At 36.5% G+C, this 22356-nt stretch overlaps 2 protein-coding genes across 2 annotated transcripts; both read right to left on the bottom strand.

The window, feature by feature from the left end:
• Positions 1-1345: 1345 nt before the first annotated feature.
• LOC103336161 (cytochrome P450 78A7) lies at positions 1346-3536 on the bottom strand. The gene is made up of 2 exons (XM_008239189.2): positions 2538-3536; positions 1346-2096 (listed from the first exon to the last, which is right to left on the bottom strand). The coding sequence occupies exons 1-2, from the start codon at positions 3534-3536 to the stop codon at positions 1464-1466; spliced, it is 1632 nt and encodes a 543-aa protein (XP_008237411.2). The 3' UTR covers positions 1346-1463.
• A 6938-nt stretch (positions 3537-10474) lies between these two features.
• LOC148915730 (putative oxidoreductase At4g09670) lies at positions 10475-15525 on the bottom strand. Its single transcript, XM_089055349.1, has 2 exons — positions 14926-15525; positions 10475-11309 (listed from the first exon to the last, which is right to left on the bottom strand). The coding sequence occupies exons 1-2, from the start codon at positions 15388-15390 to the stop codon at positions 10692-10694; spliced, it is 1083 nt and encodes a 360-aa protein (XP_088911475.1). The 5' UTR covers positions 15391-15525; the 3' UTR covers positions 10475-10691.
• Between the last annotated feature and the right edge of the window lie 6831 nt (positions 15526-22356).

The raw sequence follows: 22356 nt of genomic DNA on the forward strand, positions 1-22356 counted from the left end.
AAAGTGTTTGATAAATCACCAAGTAAACATTGAACACTTGATGGTTTATCTCAAATATACGCACAACAGCTTTTCTTAGAATTCTATATGCTCAAAACAAATATCTCAAAAGCTTAAAAAATAAAAGAATGGCACATAATCTTTTATACAAGACTTGTTCTCTCTCATGGGAGAGAAACCCAATAGGCCACGAATCATTAACTTCCTATTGCACCACAACCTATCATCAATAGGAGATTTGATTCACCTTGGACTCAAAGTAATGACGCCTCTCTTTAAACCAAATTAACTAAGAGGTAAGCAACAAGCAAAGTCACAATAGGAAAAGATAATATTTTAACTTCAATTAAAATAGATTTGAACTAGGAAAGTAATCTCAAGATATAAAATCTAATCTTATTAAAAATAAGATTAACATAAAAATACTTGAGTGAAAATAACTCCAACTAGGAATCCTATAATGAATGCGTGATTATGTCATGATTTACCTGAGGTCAAGATTCTCATATGGTCAGGGCATGCCTCGGAAGTGTGGGGTTGAAAGAGTAGTGACAAAGCGTTCAATAACAATTCCTCACAAACTAATTTTCACCCTATACTAAAGTCTAGGAAATGTCAATACGAATTTCGTACTAACAACATCGCCATTGATCCTCAATGTTTACTTGATCTTGTCGCTCAAGGCCATCTCAAGGTTGGTCATGTTTCCACTCTTGATCAGTTAGTTGATGCCTTGACGAAGCCGCTTTCTCGCCAGTGGTTCCGCCTTCTCCGTTCTAAGATTGGAGTCCCGACGACAACTCCATTAGGCGGGGGTGTATGAGGAAAGCTGAAACAAGTCGTGATCTCCTCTCATCTCAATTATGCAAATAATATCCTCTGTAATTGATTTTAGTTTCCTAGTCTGTATAGTTGAGGTTTTTGTCCTGATTCAATATATTGTATTATTTTTCATTTTCTAATATTTATAATATTTTACTTTAATTTTTAATTATTTTAGTCTAAATTGACTGTTTTAACCCTCAAATTGACGACCAAGTTGAAAGACCTAATTGCAATGAATGGTCGAGTTAAAAGGCCTAATTGCCTTCAAAATGTTTGAAGACCAAATGAAATCATGTATAAATTCATGGACCGTTGAAGTTAAAAACCCAATAGTATATGTAGCTAGAACTCCCCTTTGTCTCAAACTTGACAAACACAATTATTTTTTTATTTTTTGTTCGACAAACACAAATTTCAGCAAAAGGGACACCAACGAGTCTAGCTAGCAGCTTAAACACCAATTTTTTCTACATAATTATGAGTAGACAAACCTTAGCTGCTTTATTTTTTTTAATGCGACCTTAGCTGCTTTATTCTTCACTAAAACTCACTCTCTCAACATTTGCCACATTGGCAAACCTATGAAAAGCCATAACATCTTATACCACATTTGGCTCCTTATTAAACCCTTACTCAAATCACTTGAAAGTGACTCCTCCATTTCGAACAGCCACAGCAGTGAGAGGGTTCTTCATCTCACATGAAAGCTTCAACACCTCACTTAGATCAACCGGGTTACTAGCCACATCTTCAACCCAATTGAAATGGTGCACCAACTTAGCCACCCAAAGGCTCACTGTCACGAGCCCTAGGGTTTTACCAGGACAAACCCTACGACCTGCCCCAAATGGTGCAAGCCTAAGGTCCCCTCCCCTCACGTCCATGTCAGCACCACCCTCACTCTTCAAGAACCTTTCTGGCTTGAACATCAAGGGCTCTTCCCATATGTTTGGATCATGGGTGATGGCCCACATGTTCACCATGACGGTGGTGTTTGCAGGGACCACCATGTCGTTGCTGAGTTGAACATCCGAGGTTGACAGCCGGGCCCACGATAGGAGGGGCCCGGGTGGGTGTACGCGTAGAGTCTCGTTAACCACAGCTCGGAGATACGGTAAGTTGGCCACGTCTGCTTCTGTGAGAACTTTCTTTCCCACAACTAGGTCAAGTTCATGCCGAAGTTTGGCTTGCACATCCGAGTTCAAAACCAACTCAGCCATGACCCACTCAGTCAAAAGGGCGGTCGTATCAGTTCCACGGAATATCATTTCCTGCACAGGAAAAAAGCACAGTTTGATGAATAAAATCAGTATATAAATAGGAATAGTTAAAGAGTAATGTTACAAACACATACTAAATCACATGATATTGCAATTCTCTAGAGGTTTGGCCATTTCTGTAGAGTGTTTTTTTTGCTATGTACATTTATTTACTACTTTACTGGGTAGCTCTCTAATATAGGTGAGATGTATTTACATAAGTTGCTCTCACCTCTATGAGTTAGAAAGACAGTAATGTGGTACTAATTAAAGTGTCGTACAATTATAGGTTTATCGATTTATATAAGTACGTAGGTCATGGTTAGTAAATGTGCCAGGTTATAACATTTCTTCCAGTGTCGCATCATATATATATATATAGTCATCTAATATAATTATAAATAAAAAAATTAACAAAACTAAAGAGCATTGAATTAGAAAATGAATACAAACCCATAAGACGGCCACCATGTCATCCAGCTCAAGCTTCTCCTCTCCATCCAAAGAAAGCAAGACATCAACAAAATCGGAGTTATCACAAACCCTTTCAAATTTATCAAGTCTGTGCTCCTCAATAATTTCCACAACCACTTTTCTAACTCGAGGAACAAGTGATGCACATCGATTTTTAATACGAAAAGGATCATAAAAGCTGCTCAGCCATGGGAGATAATCAGACCAATTGAAAGCTCCCAAAAGCTCGAACCCTTCTCTAACAATCTCATGCAACTCTCTGGCTTCCGCATTATTGCATGCAACATCATACCTCTTACCAAACACCGTGCCCATGATATTGTTTAGAGCAGCAGCTTGTAGATGTTTTCTTAGACCAACAACTCCACAAAGAGTCTGTTCATTATGAATAGACTTCAACATAGTGGCACAATCAAACTGTCGTCCATCTTCGTGTGCGGCAATGCGTTTAGGAGTGAAGAGGTGAACGGACGCAATTTTTCTCAGAAGTCTCCAGTATGATCCATTTGGTGCAAAACCAATAGCGCGGCTGAACATGAGGCACTTAGCAGATTGCTTAATAGGGCGGTCGGCGAAGTGGGAAGAGGTTAAGATTTCTTTAGCAATATTAGGGTCAGAAGTGATTGCAGCAGGGGTTGAGCCCAAACTGAAGGCCATGAGTTTAGTGGCTGCATGGCTAGAAGCCATACAAGCCAAGGTACGATGAGGCAGGCCATGGCTCAAGCTGAATAAGCTACCAAAGAGCGGGAGGCCTCGTGGTCCAGGTATCGAGACCCGACCCATTTGGTTCCTGCCATTTTTCCAGGCTATGCCTCCTCTAGAAAAAGCCCAGGTTAAGAGGATTAGAGATACAAATGATACAAGTATGGCCAGGAAAAAGAAACCATTGAGCAAGTTTTCTGTTCCCAAATGTGCAATGGCTTCAATTGAAAACATCCACCAGCTTATTGGGTCGATTGGGGTCGGAATTGAGTTCATTTTTAGAGTGTGAAGGAATTGGGTAGCTAGAGCTTTGGGAGGTGGCCAGAGAAGAGGAGAAAGCTTGGTTTAAATAAGTGTCATGTAAAAATAAAAAAATAAAATTATGGCTGATGGTGGGGAGATAGCGTGAATGAAGAGTGGGTTTATTAGACCGACATGTATGCGTGTGCATGTGTGTGAACAAAATCAAGGGAAGGCAAGTTTACATTATTTACAGCTTGATGCAAGGGGTGATCGTTTGTTGATTGGTATATCTGTTCCACCCTCTGAATATGTATAAATCAAGTATCTTTCACTTGATTGGTCAATCAAGATTTTCTACACATATAACTAATCTAGAGGATAAAGATTGTGATGAGCCACATTATGTGAAGAGATCAACCAAAGCTTTCTAGGGCAACCAATTTTTTAAAAAATTTAATTTTGACCAATTATTTGAAGAAACCGAAGCATAGAATTTGACATTTTCGTATCGAAACCAATTATTTGGCATTCTAGGACAATCAAGAAGTCAAAGATTTTTTTTTTTCCATGAATTATTGTTTATTAGACTCATTACTGACCTTCAGGAGTTATTGATAAGCTTCAGATTGACTTGTGTGATTTTGGTCATTTGCATTGTAGTTATTGCAGAAAGTAACGCTGTTCTTGCGGGCTACTCAAAATCATGGACTCCAGAATCCTCATTGACTATATATCTTAAGGGGAATCATGCATTTGGCTTCTTTCTTTCAATGAATTCAGTTTTGCGAATGGTTGGGGAAGCTAATTTTGTAGCTGATGTGTTTACTAATATAGCTAGCGAAAAATCTTGGAACCCAAGTTGTTGTGGCAAATCCTTGTAGTTTCCTTTTTTCTAGCCAAAAAAAAAATTGCATCGTAGTTTTCAGTTGTAATGCAAGTAACATACGTCTGAACTACAAAAGTTCACCAACATGCTATTGATTTAGTGTTGTTTGTGTTCTCAATCGTTGAAAGAGTTCCTGAATTTGAATCTCTTTTTCTCTCCAGCTTATACATGAATAGAAAAATAAAATAAAAATATTCAAGGGCGATCCAAACTTGTATATTTTTTTGGGAGAGGGGAAGAGAAGGCAAGCTATAAACAAGTGGAACACTGTTTCATATGACTTGGGATTCAAAATTTGAATGTTTTTGTTTTTGTATGAAATATTAATCATATTCGAAAATGGCAACTTGCCACCTTGTCGGTCGACATAACTTGCACATTATTTTACACTTTATGCACCAGAATCCCAAAAGCACTAAAATATTGTGTGTTTAGAGCATCCACAATGAGCTCCCTAAACCACCTCTTTAGACAAATTTTAGGAAGGAATCATAAAAATTCAACTCCAACCATGCTCCCTATCCACCTCCTAAAATAGGGAGTCATCTAGGAGCTCCTTAATCTGAGGAGAGAAAAAGGACTCCTAGTGGCTCCCTATAATTTAATGCTGCTCTATTTAATGAGTATTTCAAACCTTTATTTAATGCTAACTATTTTTTATTTTATTTTTTAATAAAGATGGACCAATCAAAAAAGAGTTATAGCATTTATGACTCCCTCAACTCAAGAGCATGATTGAAGTTTAAATTTTATAGAGAGCTCCTAAAATAACTTTTATATGTTTTTAGCTAAAATTTAACTAAAAAATAGAGAGCATAATTGTGGATGCTTAGGTTTATACATTAACCAATTAATTTCCATGTAATCTAAGCCCTGTATTGACCCACGTGTATCCAAGTTTGATCAAGTTTAGGCTTAAAATGAAGTGAGTTCCTTCCTTTTTTTTTTGGTAAAACGAAGTGAGCTCCTTCCTAGGGAGAGATTATAAAATACTATATGGTAGTACGGTCACGTGATAGATTTTGTACATATGTTATAATATAAGTAGATATTTATAGATATGATTCCCTGAAAAGAGAGAAAATAAACCATGTCTTCCACCCAAATTATAACACGTGTATAATATGTACCACGTAACCATATTGCCGTAGTATTATATAATTTCTCCTTCCTAGAACGATGTTATTCCAGGTTCAAATTTCTATCTTCCCCAACTAACCCACAATGCCTATTCACCATATTATTTCTTTTGCCAAATATTCCCCATATTTATTGTTTCTTTTCTTTAGAAATCAAAGTGAAATTTCCTGTCTCTCTCCTTGCCATTGTGTTCTAAGCTTTCTTCGGGTACTCTATTCAATCTGCAAGTAGTTTGTTTTTACTTTTTTGCCTTTTTTTTAATTACGGGCCTAGCTTTTGCTCAAATTCTCTATTTGTTGTTCCGCATTTCAAATTAATATTTTATTATTAATGAAAAAAAAAACTCAGAAGTTTATAATTTATATTCCCATAAGAGAAGAAATAAAAAATAATAAATCCCAATATCAAGATACCCAACTCATACATAAATAAAAGGAGAGAAATAAAAAAAAAAATTACAAAGCTTTAGTTAATCCTCGCTCGTACTCAATAGGGTGCAGACACACTTTAGGAAATTTTGTAGACATAAGGAAATGAGAAGAAAACAACAAAAGAGAAAGAGAAAGAAAGGTTAACAATCTAAGAGGTTTTAGTGCAAATATCATAAACTAACCTAGAAGATTTAGTCCCTCTCATCGCATTTCGTTAAAATTAGTCATGTGATGGCAAGTGACAACCTTTAAATGTGTATTTTCATCAAAATACATCTATATACCCATGACACAAAATCCACATCACATTTTTTGCTCAACAATGTGATATGCTCTTCTTGATGGAACTGAATGTAAAACCTTAAATGAAGAGCAGATGGCCTATAGTTGAACAAAAAAAGTGATCTCCTAGCTAGGTATTTAGGTATATTTTGATGAAAACAACACTTTAAAGTCGGTCATATGACTGAGAATTTTATCGAAAATTTTATCATAATATAATGTATAGACCAAATGATGAAGAACTACATTGATTCGAGGCTTCAAAGTTAAATTGAGAACTTTTAAAAGATTCATTATCACATGTGATTAAAAAGAAATTAAACAAACTAGAATACTGACCACTCAATTTTCTAAAAATTTCCCACCGCAGTTGTTGTCTATTTACAATGCCCAATTGCTCGTAGTCCGTTTAAGTAGGCTTTTGCAATTCAATCACAACACACACACGCAGTCAGATTCCCAAGTCTATGGAAATTATCAAGGCACCTTACTTTTTGCTAGTCTTATATTTTTGTGTTTTACCTTCACATGTGGGGTGGGACATTGGTTTTATCAAGGAATTATGTAGATTTTCTAGGTATCACTCTACGAGCACACATTCCGGCTCATGGTGTCTTCATCACCACCACATAATTAGACTCTAATTTTTTTTTGGTGAAATAATTAGACTCTAATTATGTGAGGGCAAATCTTTTTTTTTTTTCTTGGGTTAGGTCAGAGTTAGAGGTCAATTTGTTTTAATTTATGAGTGAAAATTTATTTTTCAAATATCCACCACCATTCCATGTTTAACTTTTCTGTCAACCTATTGTCGTACCATGGTTATTATTTGCTTTGAGATGGCTTTTATTCATTGACTAAATATTATGGTCACACGTACAAGTCAACTATCACCAATTATATGAACTCTACTTAGGATAATGTGTGGCTACTGAAATGAAGATGTGGCTTAGTTGGGAGTGGACACATGTACAAATAAAGAAGAAGAGTTAAAAAGATTTGCAAAGCATCACCAAATCGAAGCCCTACACAAACGCATGAGCTGGAAATTTTAGTCGCAGTTCCTACATATATATTCTCAGCAGTTAAAAAGAGAAATTAGGATCTTAACTTGCAGAACAATAGTCTTAAGTTCGAATTTCTATAGTACTTTAGTAGTGTGTGAGAGAGATCTCACCCTCTTGTAGTATAGGTGTTAATGGTAAGTTTACACCATTTTTTTAATTGTTTGGACATGTGTCGACTGCTAATTGACCCAAACATTATCCCTCTTCTTATAAATAAAAGTTTTTTTCTTCTTCGTTACAAGATGGGCTGTAAAAAACTGTCAACTAGCTCATGCACTACTCCAAGATATTCTATTATTTTAACGTGATACATTCGAGACAATACATTTAAAAATAAAATAAAATAAACCTAAGCAATACAATCATATGCAAAAGAAATGATTTTGAATGGAAGGTGCTTGTGTTTTACCATTGCACGTGGGACATGGATATTATCAAGGAAGGTAGAGGTTCTAGATATATATCATTGGACCAAGAGTAACAAAACTGAACCAGAAACTACACGTACACTACAAGAAAACCTTATTATAAACTACAAGTATACTCGTGAGCTGTATTCATGTTAGTCGCAAACTATTCGTGGTCAAATTATGTTAATTATGAATTGAATATCGATCGTATAACTGTGGTTGAAACATGTGTTGTTATTCATTTCACGACAAATAGTGTGCGTGGTCAATAAAGAATTGGACCCCATCTATTCTCCACCTCTCTTTTTGAGAATATGAAAATAATATTTTTTTTATTCAACATGGACATAGATTTCATTTATCAGGTCAGATTAACAAGATTGGAACCCTATACTCGAGTATAAGTTGTCTTCATAAACTCGGCTTGCAATACTAACTGCGACTTGGTCTCATGGCATTATATTTTTCAAGTTAAAAGAAATTCAACAAGGGATTTATAGTTCAAGTGTTAAAGAACTTTATCCCTCTAGCATCACAAAACGCTGTTGGCTTTTGCCATTCATATGCAAATTATGTGGTTCCACTCCGCTGAAGTAGGCTTTTGCAATACAAACACGCCACCCAGATTCCAACGAATGTGAAAATGAGGAACCTTGCGTTCCAAGGCAGGTTTAAAAAGGGGAAGCTGTCTTATGTTTTACCCCTGCGCATGGAACATAGGTTTTATCAAGGATGCAAATTTTGAAAGGGTCATTACAGCACATACATTCCGGCGCTTCATGGTGCCGTCTTCATCACCAACCATAACTTCGAGAGACAATTTTCAAAAATAAGAAACAATAACTTGCATCACACCCATATTATAACACGTGTACAAATTATATCACGTGGCTGTACTACAATATCATTCTATAATTTCTCAAATACGAGACATAGAAATTGTACCAATCTTAAATTCTTCTCATACTTCATGATGCTACAACTTTGTTTGAACAAGCCCAATGGGGGATCTAAATGGGGCTGAACCACCCGTAAGCTGCAAAACGCAGCAACTGATGTCAAAAAGCCATCTCCAGTGGAACCAATTGCGTCTTTCAAACCGCAAGCTTGGCCCGAGGATTGCATGCATCCCCACAACAAAATTCTATAGTTATGGTGCCATACATGAACCCCTCATGTGGATCTTCATCAGGGACGGGGGTCAATGGGGTCAAACGACCCTATTGACTCCATGAAAGCAATGTAGAAGGTCCTTTGAACCTATGTGTGACCCCATAAATGGCTGACGGAGGAGGCTGCAGATGTGAGGAAGAAGAAGTTGAACAGGGTTCAGTTTTTTAAAAGAAGCTAACTAAAGCGGCGCTGCTTTGGGTCACTTCTAATTTTTTAAAACAAAGGCCAAGATGACATCGTTTTGGCCCTTAGCTAAATTTTTAAAATACGCTGGCGCCAAAAGCGCCATTTTGGAGCCTAGCGAAATTTTTTTAAAACGCTACTGAGCCAAACGCGCTCATTTTGGACTAGAAGTAACGAATTTTTTTTTAAGATGGCCAAAACGACGCTTTTAGTCCGTGTCTTTAAAAAAAAAACATATTGTAGTTGACACAAACCCTTCTCAGAACTCCAAAACCCCATTTCCTAAACCTAAATCCCAATCTCCACCCCACCCAACCCCCAAAATAAAAATTTAAAAATTTAAATTTAATATCCTCCTTGCGAATTTCGAACTGGGTCGCGGAATTGGTACGTTACTGACCTCAATAATGATGATTAAACAAACCGAATTCGTAAGGAGTAAAGCCAGAACAGTACTAGTGGAAGAATGGATACTCCACAAACAGTCCTATTGTTTACCTACTGTCCTACACAAACAGTCCTATTGTTTACCTACTGTCCTATAAATATCATGCCTACCATACTCCACACATGATCGATAGATTAGACCGCATAAATGTCATGCCTTAATATTATACAAATTTATAAATAAACCCATTCCTAGACATGTATTTATAAAAAAACCCAAGCACTATTTAAACATAGAAACACACCCAAAATCAACTCCAAAGTCAACTTTTTGGGTGTGTTTATAAATAGATTTTGAGTGTGTGTAATGATGGATTTTGGGTGTGTTTATATGTTTAAATAGTGCTTGAGTTTTTTTATAATTTCAACTCTCATTTTGGGTGTTTTAGTGAAACTCCCATAATATTATTTGCCAAATTGCCGATTGTTTGCCTACTAGACTATAATATCATGCATTCTTGAGCACCGTATTGTAAATATCAATGCCTACCGTCCGCACATTCATGCACTGATACATTAAGTGCACCTCATTTTATCTTACATATGAGTATTATAAAATAAATACCGTACTGAATTAAAAAATGTTACACAAATTGCAACCCGAAATACCATACCCATCCCTACCCCTTCGTATCCCGTACCATGGAAACTAGCGTAGCTTAGAACGGAAACTGTTTCCGTTCCACATACCCTCTTCCCCCTCTCTCAACTGGATGTTGGTCCAGCATATTTCCAGCAACCCAACCTTAAAAAAGGGCAAAAAAGCACATTGTCTAGGTTGGAGGAACTATGAAGCTTACCTTATTATTATGAAAAGGGTAACTATCGAACTGTCTGTATATTCGTAGTGCTATTTGAATGTACCCTCCTTACAGGGGTCAGTATAAGAATCATTATTGCATCTAACCAGAACAAAGCTCACTAGTTTTATATTTCTCTTCACCCACAAATGTGAGTTCCATGAAAATCACTTGCAATTTTTACATTTAATTTATTTTTCATACATTTAGACAGTAGCGTTTCAATACAGCTCAAGTTCATCAAGCTCTGACCCAAATTGTGGATGCCATGAATAAACTAGGCATACAGAAGAATGGGGATATTATTATTGACACAAGGACACCCTAGCACAAACAGAAGATGAACGACACATACCAGATGAGCCTCAGTTAATATTTTATATCTATAGGCTCAAAACCCTTGTCAATTGATGCCTTGACAGCATCCAGTACAATCTGTGTCTTCCTACTAAGGGTTGGCCACTTCTTCTCAGGTTTTGAACCATTTTTAATAGTACCTACCAAACGAGAAAACTCTCTTACCATGAGAACCTCCTGCGGAAGATCTGTGGTAACAATGTGCTGACTTGGTGGTGGTACCCAACAGGTCACAAATTCATCAAATCCGGTTTCGGAAGCAAAAGAAAAACGGGCCTCTTTCTCTTGATGAGGGATAACAAAACCATCAACATGCAAAGTACCCTTTGTACCGACAGCAGTTATCTCCATCATCAAACTTGATAAGAAAGAGCAGTGGAAGGTTGCCACTTTCCCATCTTCCCAATGCAGAGAAGCTCCACAAGATAAAATCACCCCCACTTCATTAAATATAGGGCCACGCAAAGCTATTACTGTTTTAGGCAGTTCAAAGTTACTTACCAACAGGATTCCCCTGATACAGTACCACCCTGCATCCCCAAGAGCACCATGAGCGTCAAGGTCTGGATTCACACGAATATCATTCTTGAGAAAATCAGGATCACTAGCAAAAGTGAACACGGTGTGTATCTGCAGTACAGAAACAAAATGCCTTTAAAAGAATACCAGAAAGTGAGGTTCAAAAAGATCAGTCCAGAGCTGCCACAAACAAATTATAATCACCTAATCCAACATATCATCTAATCTCTACCACTGCAACTTGAATATATGCCTTCTGAGCAGTATACATTTGCAGAAAGCCTAACACTACTAACCGAAGAACCGATCCAAGTGTAGAAAATAACGCACACAAATTTCATTGTCAGCCTAATATTCTAGTACTATCATTTCTGGATTAGATGTACACAGTTGCATACTCAAATAACATAAATTGCAATTTTCTATTATTAAAATTACCAAACGTATTGCAAGGATTGCCGCCCAAAACCACATGCCATTAACATGTCCTATCACAAGGCTAGTACGGTTGTCTTTGAATCAAATAATCTTCCAGTACTTTGTACCATATGGAACTAAAAGGACATGCTTTTGGTATTGCATTTGACTTGGGGCAGGAAATCAGGCAAAGTTCATCCTAACCCAGTTATAGTCAAATGCAGAGTAAGGCTAAAGCTTTACTCAGGGATTCTGGGTTTGGGATTGGATTAGTAAAACCTAAACCCAAAACTAGCCGAATCGAATGGCTTCTCATATTCAAGTCCAATAAGAATTATCCCCTTCCCCCATATTTAAAGAATACTACAAGAAGTCCTAACCTTACTTTTCCATCATCTCATGTTAACTATCTCATAACGAGGTTAATTTTTGGGGAAAAAACAGTAAATTGTTTTCCAGGTTCAAAAAAGTTCCAATCCCTTCAAATTTCTTTCAAGTATAGATTACAAAAGGCCCAAAAAGCTATTTGAATCAAGATCTGAATTCAGGATGCTAGCAAAGATTATATACAGAAATAATGGGTTATGTTATGCTTCCTAGAAAAGCTGGTAAAGCAGCTAATCTATAAGAAGGCTAAGAGAATAGAAGATGGAATGCCAAAAATAAAAAATTAATAATAACAATAATAAATATAAATAAATACATATATATATATATATAGGTAGAAAAAAAGTATCAGTGAAAATTAATAAATTAAATTGCATTTACATAATAATAGACCATAAAGTTTTGGCACAAACACATTGAGAATGGAATGTAGTAGGCTATAAATCATGCTACTTTATTGACCAGCAAGCTTCAAATATGCAAAGCGGAAACAACATTACACAGACTGCCAGTATAATTCAACTTATAATGGTCTTTGACAAAGTGCTAGACAGCAACTACACAACTAGAATCAGGAAGATGCTACCAGTCCAAACAATGGAACAATGATTCCATTGCATAATGAAATGCTAGGCTGAAATTTGAAAACTAAATAATGACCACTTCTTTTCTGGTGGTCCAAAGCAAACACTACAGTCCGAAATTAAAGAGCTGCAACAAAGTACTGCAGTCAGCTTAATCAAATACAAGATCAATGCCAACACATGCACCATCACTATGTTAATGTTCACCTCTTATAATATGTAGGGTACATTAATCATATAATTGTAGTAGAAGTCCATTAAATACGCAGACACTCATATGTTAAAAAGATTGTGTAACTACACTGGACATGCTGTATTAAATAAATACTACAAACTACAAGGTCTTAGAGAGAAAGAGCTGGAAACTTTGAAGGGCCTCCATAACATAAATAATACAGACTACAGAAAAATACAATCTGGAGATATCCTCTTACACAGAACTTGAAAGATCTTAAGGGCCTAAAATGGAAGGATGATCTACCTTAAAATTTCTGAAAGTAGTTATTGAGGTCAACTGGTATCCATAACAGATACCTTAATCCCCTGAAGTAAGGATTTGAGAACTCAGGAGCAAGAGTACCTATAGTTGCTATGGCCAGGGAAGCTCGTTTTGTAACTGAGGGCAGTTCGAGTTCTAGTTTTTTCCAAGACAGATGGTTACTGTAGATAACAAGTGTGTCCTGAGCGGGATCCTACTTTTACTCTTTCACTACATTGGCTGAACGGGTGCCAAGTTATTAGTAGCTACGCAGCTAGGCCAGTAGTAGTACAGTTCAGGTCATGTCATGAAGCTACAGGTTCCATTGGTGGTCGTGAGACAGAGGTCAGAGGCAACTTGTTATATAGATAGCCATGCATGTTAATAGATCTTCATCTATACTACTAGTAGCAGTAGTGGGGAATTGTTTTCTTAGGTAAGGTTTAGTTTCTTTAATATAAGGATAAACACGCTTATTACTGTTTCTGCCAACATTCAGCCGTGGTAGGATGCTAACTTGTTCGTTAGAGATAAGGTCATTTAATGTCTATAAGTGAAGACTGGATGGATCCCCACTCCTTGGGTATGCTTTCAAAAGGGCTGTTTTCATGTGCTCGTGGTCTGTTGGGTTGGCACATCTACAAGTGGACTAAACAGAACTACGAGTAACATGATTTGCCAGTAATACGAGTACAGAGAATAGCACACTGGTTTGATAACTTTAGCTATGGAATTCGGTTCACTAGCTCAGCTTCTCCTATGGATATTTGGATAAAGGAACCTAGAGGAAATCATTTAATTCGGTCTTCAAATCACACAATTGTGGAGCAGTAGATGATTCCTGCGATTAGTTTCTAACTTGTTTCCTAAGTTTTTTAATATTTTCTGGATTTCTTGTTTAATTAAGATTTGGATTACTTATTTTATTAGATTAGGATTTCTTTCCTTGGATAAGTTTAATTTCCTTTTCACTGTAGGATTAGATTATTATAAATACCCCCATGTAATCCATTATAGATGAATTAAGTTATTGAGTTAAAGTTTGTTTTCCAGATATTGGAATTCTGGTGTGAAGCCAAACCCCTTTGTGTGAGCCAAGGACGGGTGTGAAGCCCCTGGAGTGATTCCAGACCTATCTTTATTCATCTATTTTCTGTTTTTCATTGTTTTCGCTTCTGCTAATCTGCCTAGATATTCAATTCACTCATATCCATCATCAATTGCTAACATCAACATCACTCTCTTTCTTGCCCACCAACTAAAACCCCACATATTTTCCAGCCCTGCAGCCCTCAAACTATCCATCAAAACAACCCTTGAAAATTTCCGAATTCTCTGTCGAATAGGAACTTGAACTACCCCTTTTTTTCTTTCAAACCATCCACTATTTGCCATTTAGCCTTATCATTTCAGATCCCAAATTCTTCAACAATCCGTGAACTTCTAATTCTACAAAACCACGCCATTACAACACAGTTTGGAAATCCTAAATCCTACTATACAAACCTCATCCTGCCTCACTATTCAGGCATTTTCCTTTCTATTTTTCTCCTTTTAAATCTGCCTGATATCATGTCAAGGGCGGTTGAGGCAAAAAAAAAACAATTCCACACCTAAAATGAGTCACTACCCAATTCACTACACTCAAGAAGCAAACAAAAGCACTTCAAATTGAAAACAGTACAATAACAATAACAATTGATAAAATGAAAAATAAAAAGAATTTTTCTAAAATCTACTTTCTTCGGAAGAACTGCGCATGCTCAAACATTCACCTAATCGTTGGCCAAAAGAGAAAAAAAAAAAAAAATCAATCCCTTATCCTTCTTAAAAAAGGATTGACAATTGAAGAAACACATACCGATCTTAGCTGACCAAAACGGTTCGGGTCGGAGAGAAATTCCGACATCTTCGCAGTCCTCGGGTGGTGCATCCACATGGTACCGTCCATGATCTGCACCCCACTGGATTCGCACGCCTCGGCAATCTTGTCAAACTCCGCCACGTTGAGCGCCACGGGCTTCTCGAGCAGGAGGTGCTTCTTCTTCTGGGCCGCCAGGACGGCCCACTTGACGTGGAGGCTTGTGGGGAGGGGGACATAGACGGCGTCGACGTCGGGGTCGTCCAAGACGGCGTCGTAGGAGCCGTAGATCTTAGCGTTGGCAGGGAAATTGTTGGCCTTGGCGAAGGCCGTCGCCTTGTCGATCGACCGGCTCCCGACGGCGTAGAGTGTGGCGTTTTGGGCTACAGTGATGGCGCGGGAGACTTTTCGGGCTATTTCGGCGCAGCCCAGAATTCCGAATCGGATTGGCGTTTCGGCCGACATTTCGGGGGAGGCAATGGAGGTTGTACAAATGGAGGAGACTATGAGTGAGGGGTGATATTCTGCCGGTCTGTCTTCTTTATATCGTGTTTTTTCAAGAACCACATCAACAGTTAACAAAAATTTTAACAATTTTTCTAACGGATGGTGTATTTTGAAATATTCCGTGAAGTTTGTGCATTGGTCAAACGGGTCAATAAATATTGGGTATGAGTTTGTAATGATTCCGATAGTTTGGAAGGTTTACTGTAGTTAATCAATTTTTGTTAGCTTTCCACACCCAGTCTAATATCTATGTTGATTCTCTACAATTTCATGCTATTTTCATATTGCAGAGTATAACGAACATGGCTTTAATCCTCTCGATTTAGATTAGCGGCAAGTGCTTGATTTTTGCAAGGTCAAATAGGTGCCACAATCTTTACAAATCTTCTTGTGTGTATGTGTTCGGAAGGGGGCATAGGGCTCTGGTACTAATCTTAACGAGGTGTTTGGTTGATGAGTTTGTTTGGTGACGAGACTCACGAGCATCTTTGTTTCAACAGAAAAATACAAGCCAGTTAAAACAAAGAGGACAACGAAAAGATGTACAATTCGTAGATGGGTTGAAGATTGGGAGGATAACAAAATTATTATATTCAACGGGTCTCTGTCTCCACACTTGTTTTATCCGTGCGCCGGTTTTGTATATGTAAATAATTGATTTAGTCTTCTCTCTGATGCAAGGTTGGACCCTTTTGTTCATAATAAAAAAAAAGGTATGGATTGAACAGTTTTGTATATAATTTGTTGTTGCTATGTCCAGATGTCAGATAGTTGTGCACCAAGAATGCGATGGCGCAAAAGATGTGCAGGATTTTACACCATGGGCTTGTAAAGCGTGTGAAACATCTTATGTCATTAGAGAGTGTTATTTGCTACTATTGACTTGAAAATGTGTTTGCTCAAGAGGTGCTTTGAAGCCTACTGATGTTAACACCTTGTAGTTTAATGTCTCTTGCACTCGGTTTCATCATGAAGTTGGTTTCTTGAATCATTAGAGCATCTCCACCCCAAAAGGCCTTAGCTAAGGCAAGGACAAGACAAGAGCTGTCACTATTCATGTGAATAGTGGCAGCCTTACCATTTGTAGTTCCACCCCAAAAGGTTAAGGATAAGGCAATTATTATTCACTTAAATTTATTTTTTATTTTTATTTTTTTATACTTAAACCATTGATTTTGATAAGTTTTTCGGATAAGATTTTTGATTCTCAAGTGTTAATATTTATACAAATTTATAAATAAACCTAATCCTAGATATGTATTTATAAAAAAACCCAAGCACTATTTAAATATAGAAACACACCCAAAATCAACCCCAAAGTCAACTTTTTGGGTGTGTTTATAAATGAGTTTTGAGTGTGTAATGATGGATTTTGGGTGTATTTATATGTTTAAATAGTGCTTAGGTTTTTTTATAATTTTAACCCTCATTTTGGGTGTTTTAGTGAAACTCCCTAATATTTATCGTAAAATTCTCACCTAAAAATCAAGATAACATTTTCAGATAAAATTTTGAAATTAAATTTAGTGTGGAAAATGAATAATATTGGTAGGTATGTATAGAAAAAATTTCAGAATTTTTTGATATTTTTTTGATATTTTTGATATTTTTTATAGCCAAAAATTGGACAACCATTGGATTGTGCAAGATTTTTTTATCGGAGGCTCCAGGAGAAGCCACGTGGCTTGTAACCATTGGGCAATGTGGGCTAGTGGGTCCAACAGTAAAAAAATATTTGAAAATCACCCGACGCAACACCAATCAATTTGTGTGCCCGGTGGTGGGTCCCATGCCTTGCCCGGTTAGATTTCCTCAAGTATGAAACGGGCTTGGGGGCTGTTGCGTGGCAAAGCCCTAGCGTTGGAAGTGCTCTAGTAAGGCGCCACTATTCACGTGAATAGTTGCCTTGCTTTTTGGTTCCACCCCAAAAGACTAGGGAAAGGGCAAGAAAAAAAAAATTATGCAACAAAATATAAACTTGTTATGTATTTATAGGGAAAGTGAATAAAATTGTTATGTATTTATATGGAAAACATCCATAATTTTTTGGTATTTTTTTTTTCAAAAATTCAATTTTTTTCAATTTTTTTTTTAGGAATGCTAGCAACCTTCTCTCTAACCCTCTCTTTTGGACCTTCTCCTTTCTTCTCATGACAAGTGTCATTTTCCTTACACTTAAAACAATGTCATTAATGCATCACACAAGTTAGTTTTTGTTTTCCAAGTTTACCCTTTTAAAATGTATTAGCTTTTATATTTCCTTCAATTTATTCAAATTTTGTTTCACTTCTTTAGCACATTATTAAAAATTAAATAATAATTTTATATAATTAAAAAAACGTCATTTTTTTTTCTTTAAAAATAAAGTTTGTTTCAAGATGTTGTTATCATCTTTATTTTGTTTTTAACAAAACACACGTTCTCTATGGAAAAAAAAAATTAGTTTTTATTTTCTTATTTTATTTTTTTAACAAGGTGGTAAGAAAGTTGTAAAAAAAAATTAGCTTGTTATTAAAAAAATTAATACATTTAATAAGGGTAAACTTGGAAAACAAAACCAGTTTGTATGATGTATTAATGACATTGTTTTAAGTGTAAAGAAATTGACACTTGTCATGAGAAGAAGAGAAAAGGTCCAAAAGAGAAGGTTGGAGAGAAGGTTGCTAGCACTTTTTTTTGCTCTCGACCTCACCGTTGATGTTAGCGCTCTGGAAGCCGTGCAAGATTTGCCCTTGGGCCTGCTGGCTGGTGGGACCTAGGCCTTGCCCGGGCTGGATTTGTTGGAGAGTGGATTGGGCTCGAGGGGGCCTTTTGCCTGACAGCACTGGAGATGCTCTTAAAAGATGAAACCTGCTGTTGAAATCCTCAAAATCCCACCAACTACTTTTTTGAAAGTAAAGATGCGTCTCAAATGATCTTGTAATGGGTATAATTTTTGAAACTTAATGGTTACTGTTTTCTTTTTAATTTTTGTTAACTTAAAAGGATAATTTTTCTTTGATGGTTTTACTGTATCCTCCGTCTTTACTCCTCAGGTTGGGAGAGGATTATTAAGCCTCTATTTCTGTTGTGCGATTTTTGTATCCTTTTTTTTTTTTTTTTGGGTCTATCAGTAAGCAATCTGATTTGGCAAAGCTAATAGAAAAATAAAAGGCGATTATGTCTTTGCAGCATAAGATTGAACTTTTAGAGACATAACTAGCATTGATTTACCATTTGGAGGGAAAATTATGATCTTTGGGGGAGATTTTTGACAAGTACTTCCTGTTATTCCCTAAGGAACCAAGGCGAAACTAATCCATGCTAGCGTGGTTAAAGCATTATTTTGTTCACAAGTAAATATTTTGAAACTCAAGCAAAACATGAGGTCTAGGAACAATCACCAACTTTTAGAGTTTTTTTACTTTGTGTTGGTAATGGAGAAGAAGAGGTTGTTGAGGATGATACGGTAAGACTACCTGAAGAAATGGTGATACCATAGGAAAATAAGCAATCCATTTATGAAATTATTGCTGAAGTTTTTCCTAACTTGGAGGACTATATCAATGATGCAAGTTACATGGTGGAAAAGGTAGTGATAACTTCTACAAATGAAGATGTTGACATGCTGAATGAGAAGATAATTAGTATGTTTCCATGTTTAGAAAAGAGACAATATATTCATTTGATTCAGTTGAGGATGACATAAAAATTTGTATATCGCAATCTATTTCTCTTCTAAGTGATGCATTTGTTGAGACCCAAAAAATTCATGGTTGGGTCCAAATAAATTATTAGCCCAGAACGACATTCCAAGCGTAAAGCGGAGTACACAAAAACCCACCGCATGCACATGCCATGCTAAATAAATAAATTCGCTAGGGGTTGAGATAAAATATACCGGGTCTACAAGCCTATGCCAAAATTAAACATCACAGCCCTTCTCAAGAACAATAAATTAAAACATGTCAAGCGACACGCCATGCCAAGCACGAAATCGTTGTCTCACACCCAACCACGCTACAAGCCTAAGTGGGCCCAAGCCACTCAAATGCCCGGGGCTTGCTTGAGTGGGTTGTGGCATGGATGGTAATAAATCAACATGAGGCCCATTGATGGGCCGAGAAATGGAAAGTCTCGGGTTGCTTGGGAGCCTCGAGACTCAAGCCCATTTCTTAGGCCCAAACATGTGGGTGAACACAAGAGAGAAAAATAGCCCAATAGCCCAAGCAAAATAGCCTATGGACACAACCAAAAAGCCCAATATTTAACAAAAAGGCCCACTTGCTTAGGGAACCACCTTGGCCCATATAAAACTCCAAAATAAGACATAAAGCCACAACCCTTTGCTAAAAAAATAGAAATTATGTTTTACAGAATTATTAAACAAGGACTGCTAGAGGTTGCAGCACATGAGGGAGCAAGTTCCAAGCCAGAGACGCTCAAAGAACTAAGGAATACTAGCCTGCAGGTGTCAGAAGCACCTTTTGGACCAGCATATATTTTCCCTTCATTTCCTTCATCAGATTTGGTCAAAGAAGGGGAAGGAAATAAAAAAACAGAGTCAAGAATGGAAGTTCCCCCATGCAGAAAGGGGGCATTGAGCTCCCAAATTTCCTGAATTCGTGCAAATAGACAGAGGCAATTTTTGCCAAGATAGGGAAGTCAAAGAAGAAGAGGAGAAAGAAGGAAAAAGCTATGCCAAAATGGGTAGAAGCCATTAGGGTTTCTTGAAAAATGGTAGTTTCCAACGGCTATAAATTGAGGCTTATCCTACCTAACGAGAGCAACTCAGATTCAGAGAGCAAGCATTCTCTCTAACTTGCAAAAACCCAGCAACCTCATGCACTGTCCATCTTCTTATCCATTTTGTTCTTCTGGCAGCGGCCAGAAGAACTCTACTCTTCATTTTCTCTTTCCTTAGCCAAATCCCTCACAAAATATCTCCTTTCTTACCTTAACACTTTCTTTTCTCATAAAGCAAGCCTAAATTCTCTCTTAGTGCTAAACTCATGTTGATTTTGCTCCCATGCCACATGCCACTCAAGCTGAGCTAAAAGAATTATCTGTAAGCATGCCAAAACCGTCTGTAAGTTACCATTATTCTGGTTGGTGAAGATAGCCAAAATATTTCCTAAGGCTTTGCTGCCATTTCGAAGTATTTTTGGGGCTTAATTTTCGAACCTAAACAAAGGGGACAGTCTCCTCGATCGCCCTTTACAGCAGGAAGAAAAAGTCCCCTACAGCATTGAATCATTATTCATTCATCACTAGAATTGGTTTGACATAGAACGTTTATTTAGGATATAATGGACCAAAATCTTTTGGAATTCAGCCTCTTGCGAGGCCATCAAGTTATTGGGGATCTGTGCTAGGTGAGGAAAAGGGAGGGGATGCTTTCTGGGGATAGTGGTCGGGGAAGAGCAGATTTGGGTAGGGTGTGGGTTGTTTTTCTTTTTCTTTTTAGTTCTTTTTAAGTTTTTTATAATTTGAACTTTGTGAACATGTTTGCAAATATCACTTTATTAATTTTTAAAATATTTTTGTTTCAATAGCTTTTTTGTTGTACTATTAATTTATTAAATATTTTTAGTTTTATTTTATTTTTGTATCAAATAGCTATCTAATGGTCCTTTAAAAAAAAGAGTAGCTATCTAACATATTTTTCTTGATGTTATATTGATATGGAGCTAATCACCATTTTGATGTTATATTATGAGCGGCTTCTTGTTACAAAGATATATGTGTTAAATATAAAATATATTTTATTATATAGTTAGTATTATGTGCTTGTAAAGAGATGAAATTTTCATTTGAAGATTTTTCACTAGTAATATAATCAAACTTGCTTTCATCATGCAGATTAGTGGATTCTGAATCAAATTTGATTTCATTGTAACTTGTATATTATTATTATTATTTTTTGCGATAAATTATGAATTGAAGTATTATTTTTCTATTTTTTGTGGTGATGTGGGCTATAGTAGTTTTAGTAGGGCTTTTGTCTACTTTAGTTTTGATTTTGACATGTTAGTTTGTTACCCTATTGGGATTAGTACTTTAGATGTCATGTTGATGTTTTTGATTGTACTGTTGAAGTTTATGTAATGAAAGTTTATATTTGATTTATTAAAAAAAAAAAAAGGTACTATCTATCTATTTTTTTAGTGTTATTTTCATTTAAAAAAAAATTCATAACTTTTACACCACAACCCTCTGTGTCAACAATCTTAAATTTGCCACTACACATTCGGTTAAACGGGTGAACAAAAATGCTCCCATATTTTTATGGACGACTACCGTATATGTTCTTTTCTAATTTTATTTATTATTTATTTGAATTTAAAAAATTGTGAATGTTCCAGTTTATCCCTATTTAATTAAGTGTATTATGTTTTAGTATTTTATTAACCAATGACAATTGTTAGAACTTTAAATATTTCACTTTTAAGGCATCCTGCTTTTATATATAGATTATATTGACGGTTTAATTAATAGGTTGCCATAATTGCACGCCAAGTCAGGAAAGATTTTAAGTTGGGTTTCTGCTAAACAATTGCTATTGGCACCAAATCGAGGTTTCTTCATTCGGCTTGGCCCATCATGCAAGTTGGTATGGAAAAGGTGTTTTCTTTTTTATTTTTTTTCCTGCGAGAAAAAGAAATAGTTTAATTATTTTGTTAACAATTTTTTTCTCACACGTGGCAAGAGAAGAAGAAGCACGTGGCAATGTTAAAAAACAAGTGGCACCAACATCACACCGCTAGGAAGGACATTGTGACACCTATGCATGCCCATAATCTCCACATGTTGAGCTCCTTCAGATAAATTACTAAAAATAATATCCTAATTATTTGAGCTTCTTCAGCAAAGAGTGTAAGAAATCCAGTCAATATTCAAATTTGGTGAAGGGAGGGTTAAGAACGTCGTCGTTCTGAAGCATAT

Source organism: Prunus mume, linkage group LG6 (assembly GCF_029339155.1).
Source record: "Prunus mume cultivar Tortuosa linkage group LG6, ASM2933915v1, whole genome shotgun sequence".
Lineage (NCBI taxonomy): Eukaryota > Viridiplantae > Streptophyta > Magnoliopsida > Rosales > Rosaceae > Prunus > Prunus mume.

Coding starts and splice junctions, on each gene's coding strand:
- LOC148915730 (XM_089055349.1), bottom strand. CDS start 15,390: ATGTCGGCCGAAACGCCAATCCGATTCGGAATTCTGGGCTGCGCCGAA. Junction 11,310..14,925: donor GTTTTGGTCAGCTAAGATCG/GTATGTGTTTCT, acceptor TCTGTACTGCAG/ATACACACCGTGTTCACTTT.
- LOC103336161 (XM_008239189.2), bottom strand. CDS start 3,536: ATGAACTCAATTCCGACCCCAATCGACCCAATAAGCTGGTGGATGTTT. Junction 2,097..2,537: donor ACATGGTGGCCGTCTTATGG/GTTTGTATTCAT, acceptor TTTCCTGTGCAG/GAAATGATATTCCGTGGAAC.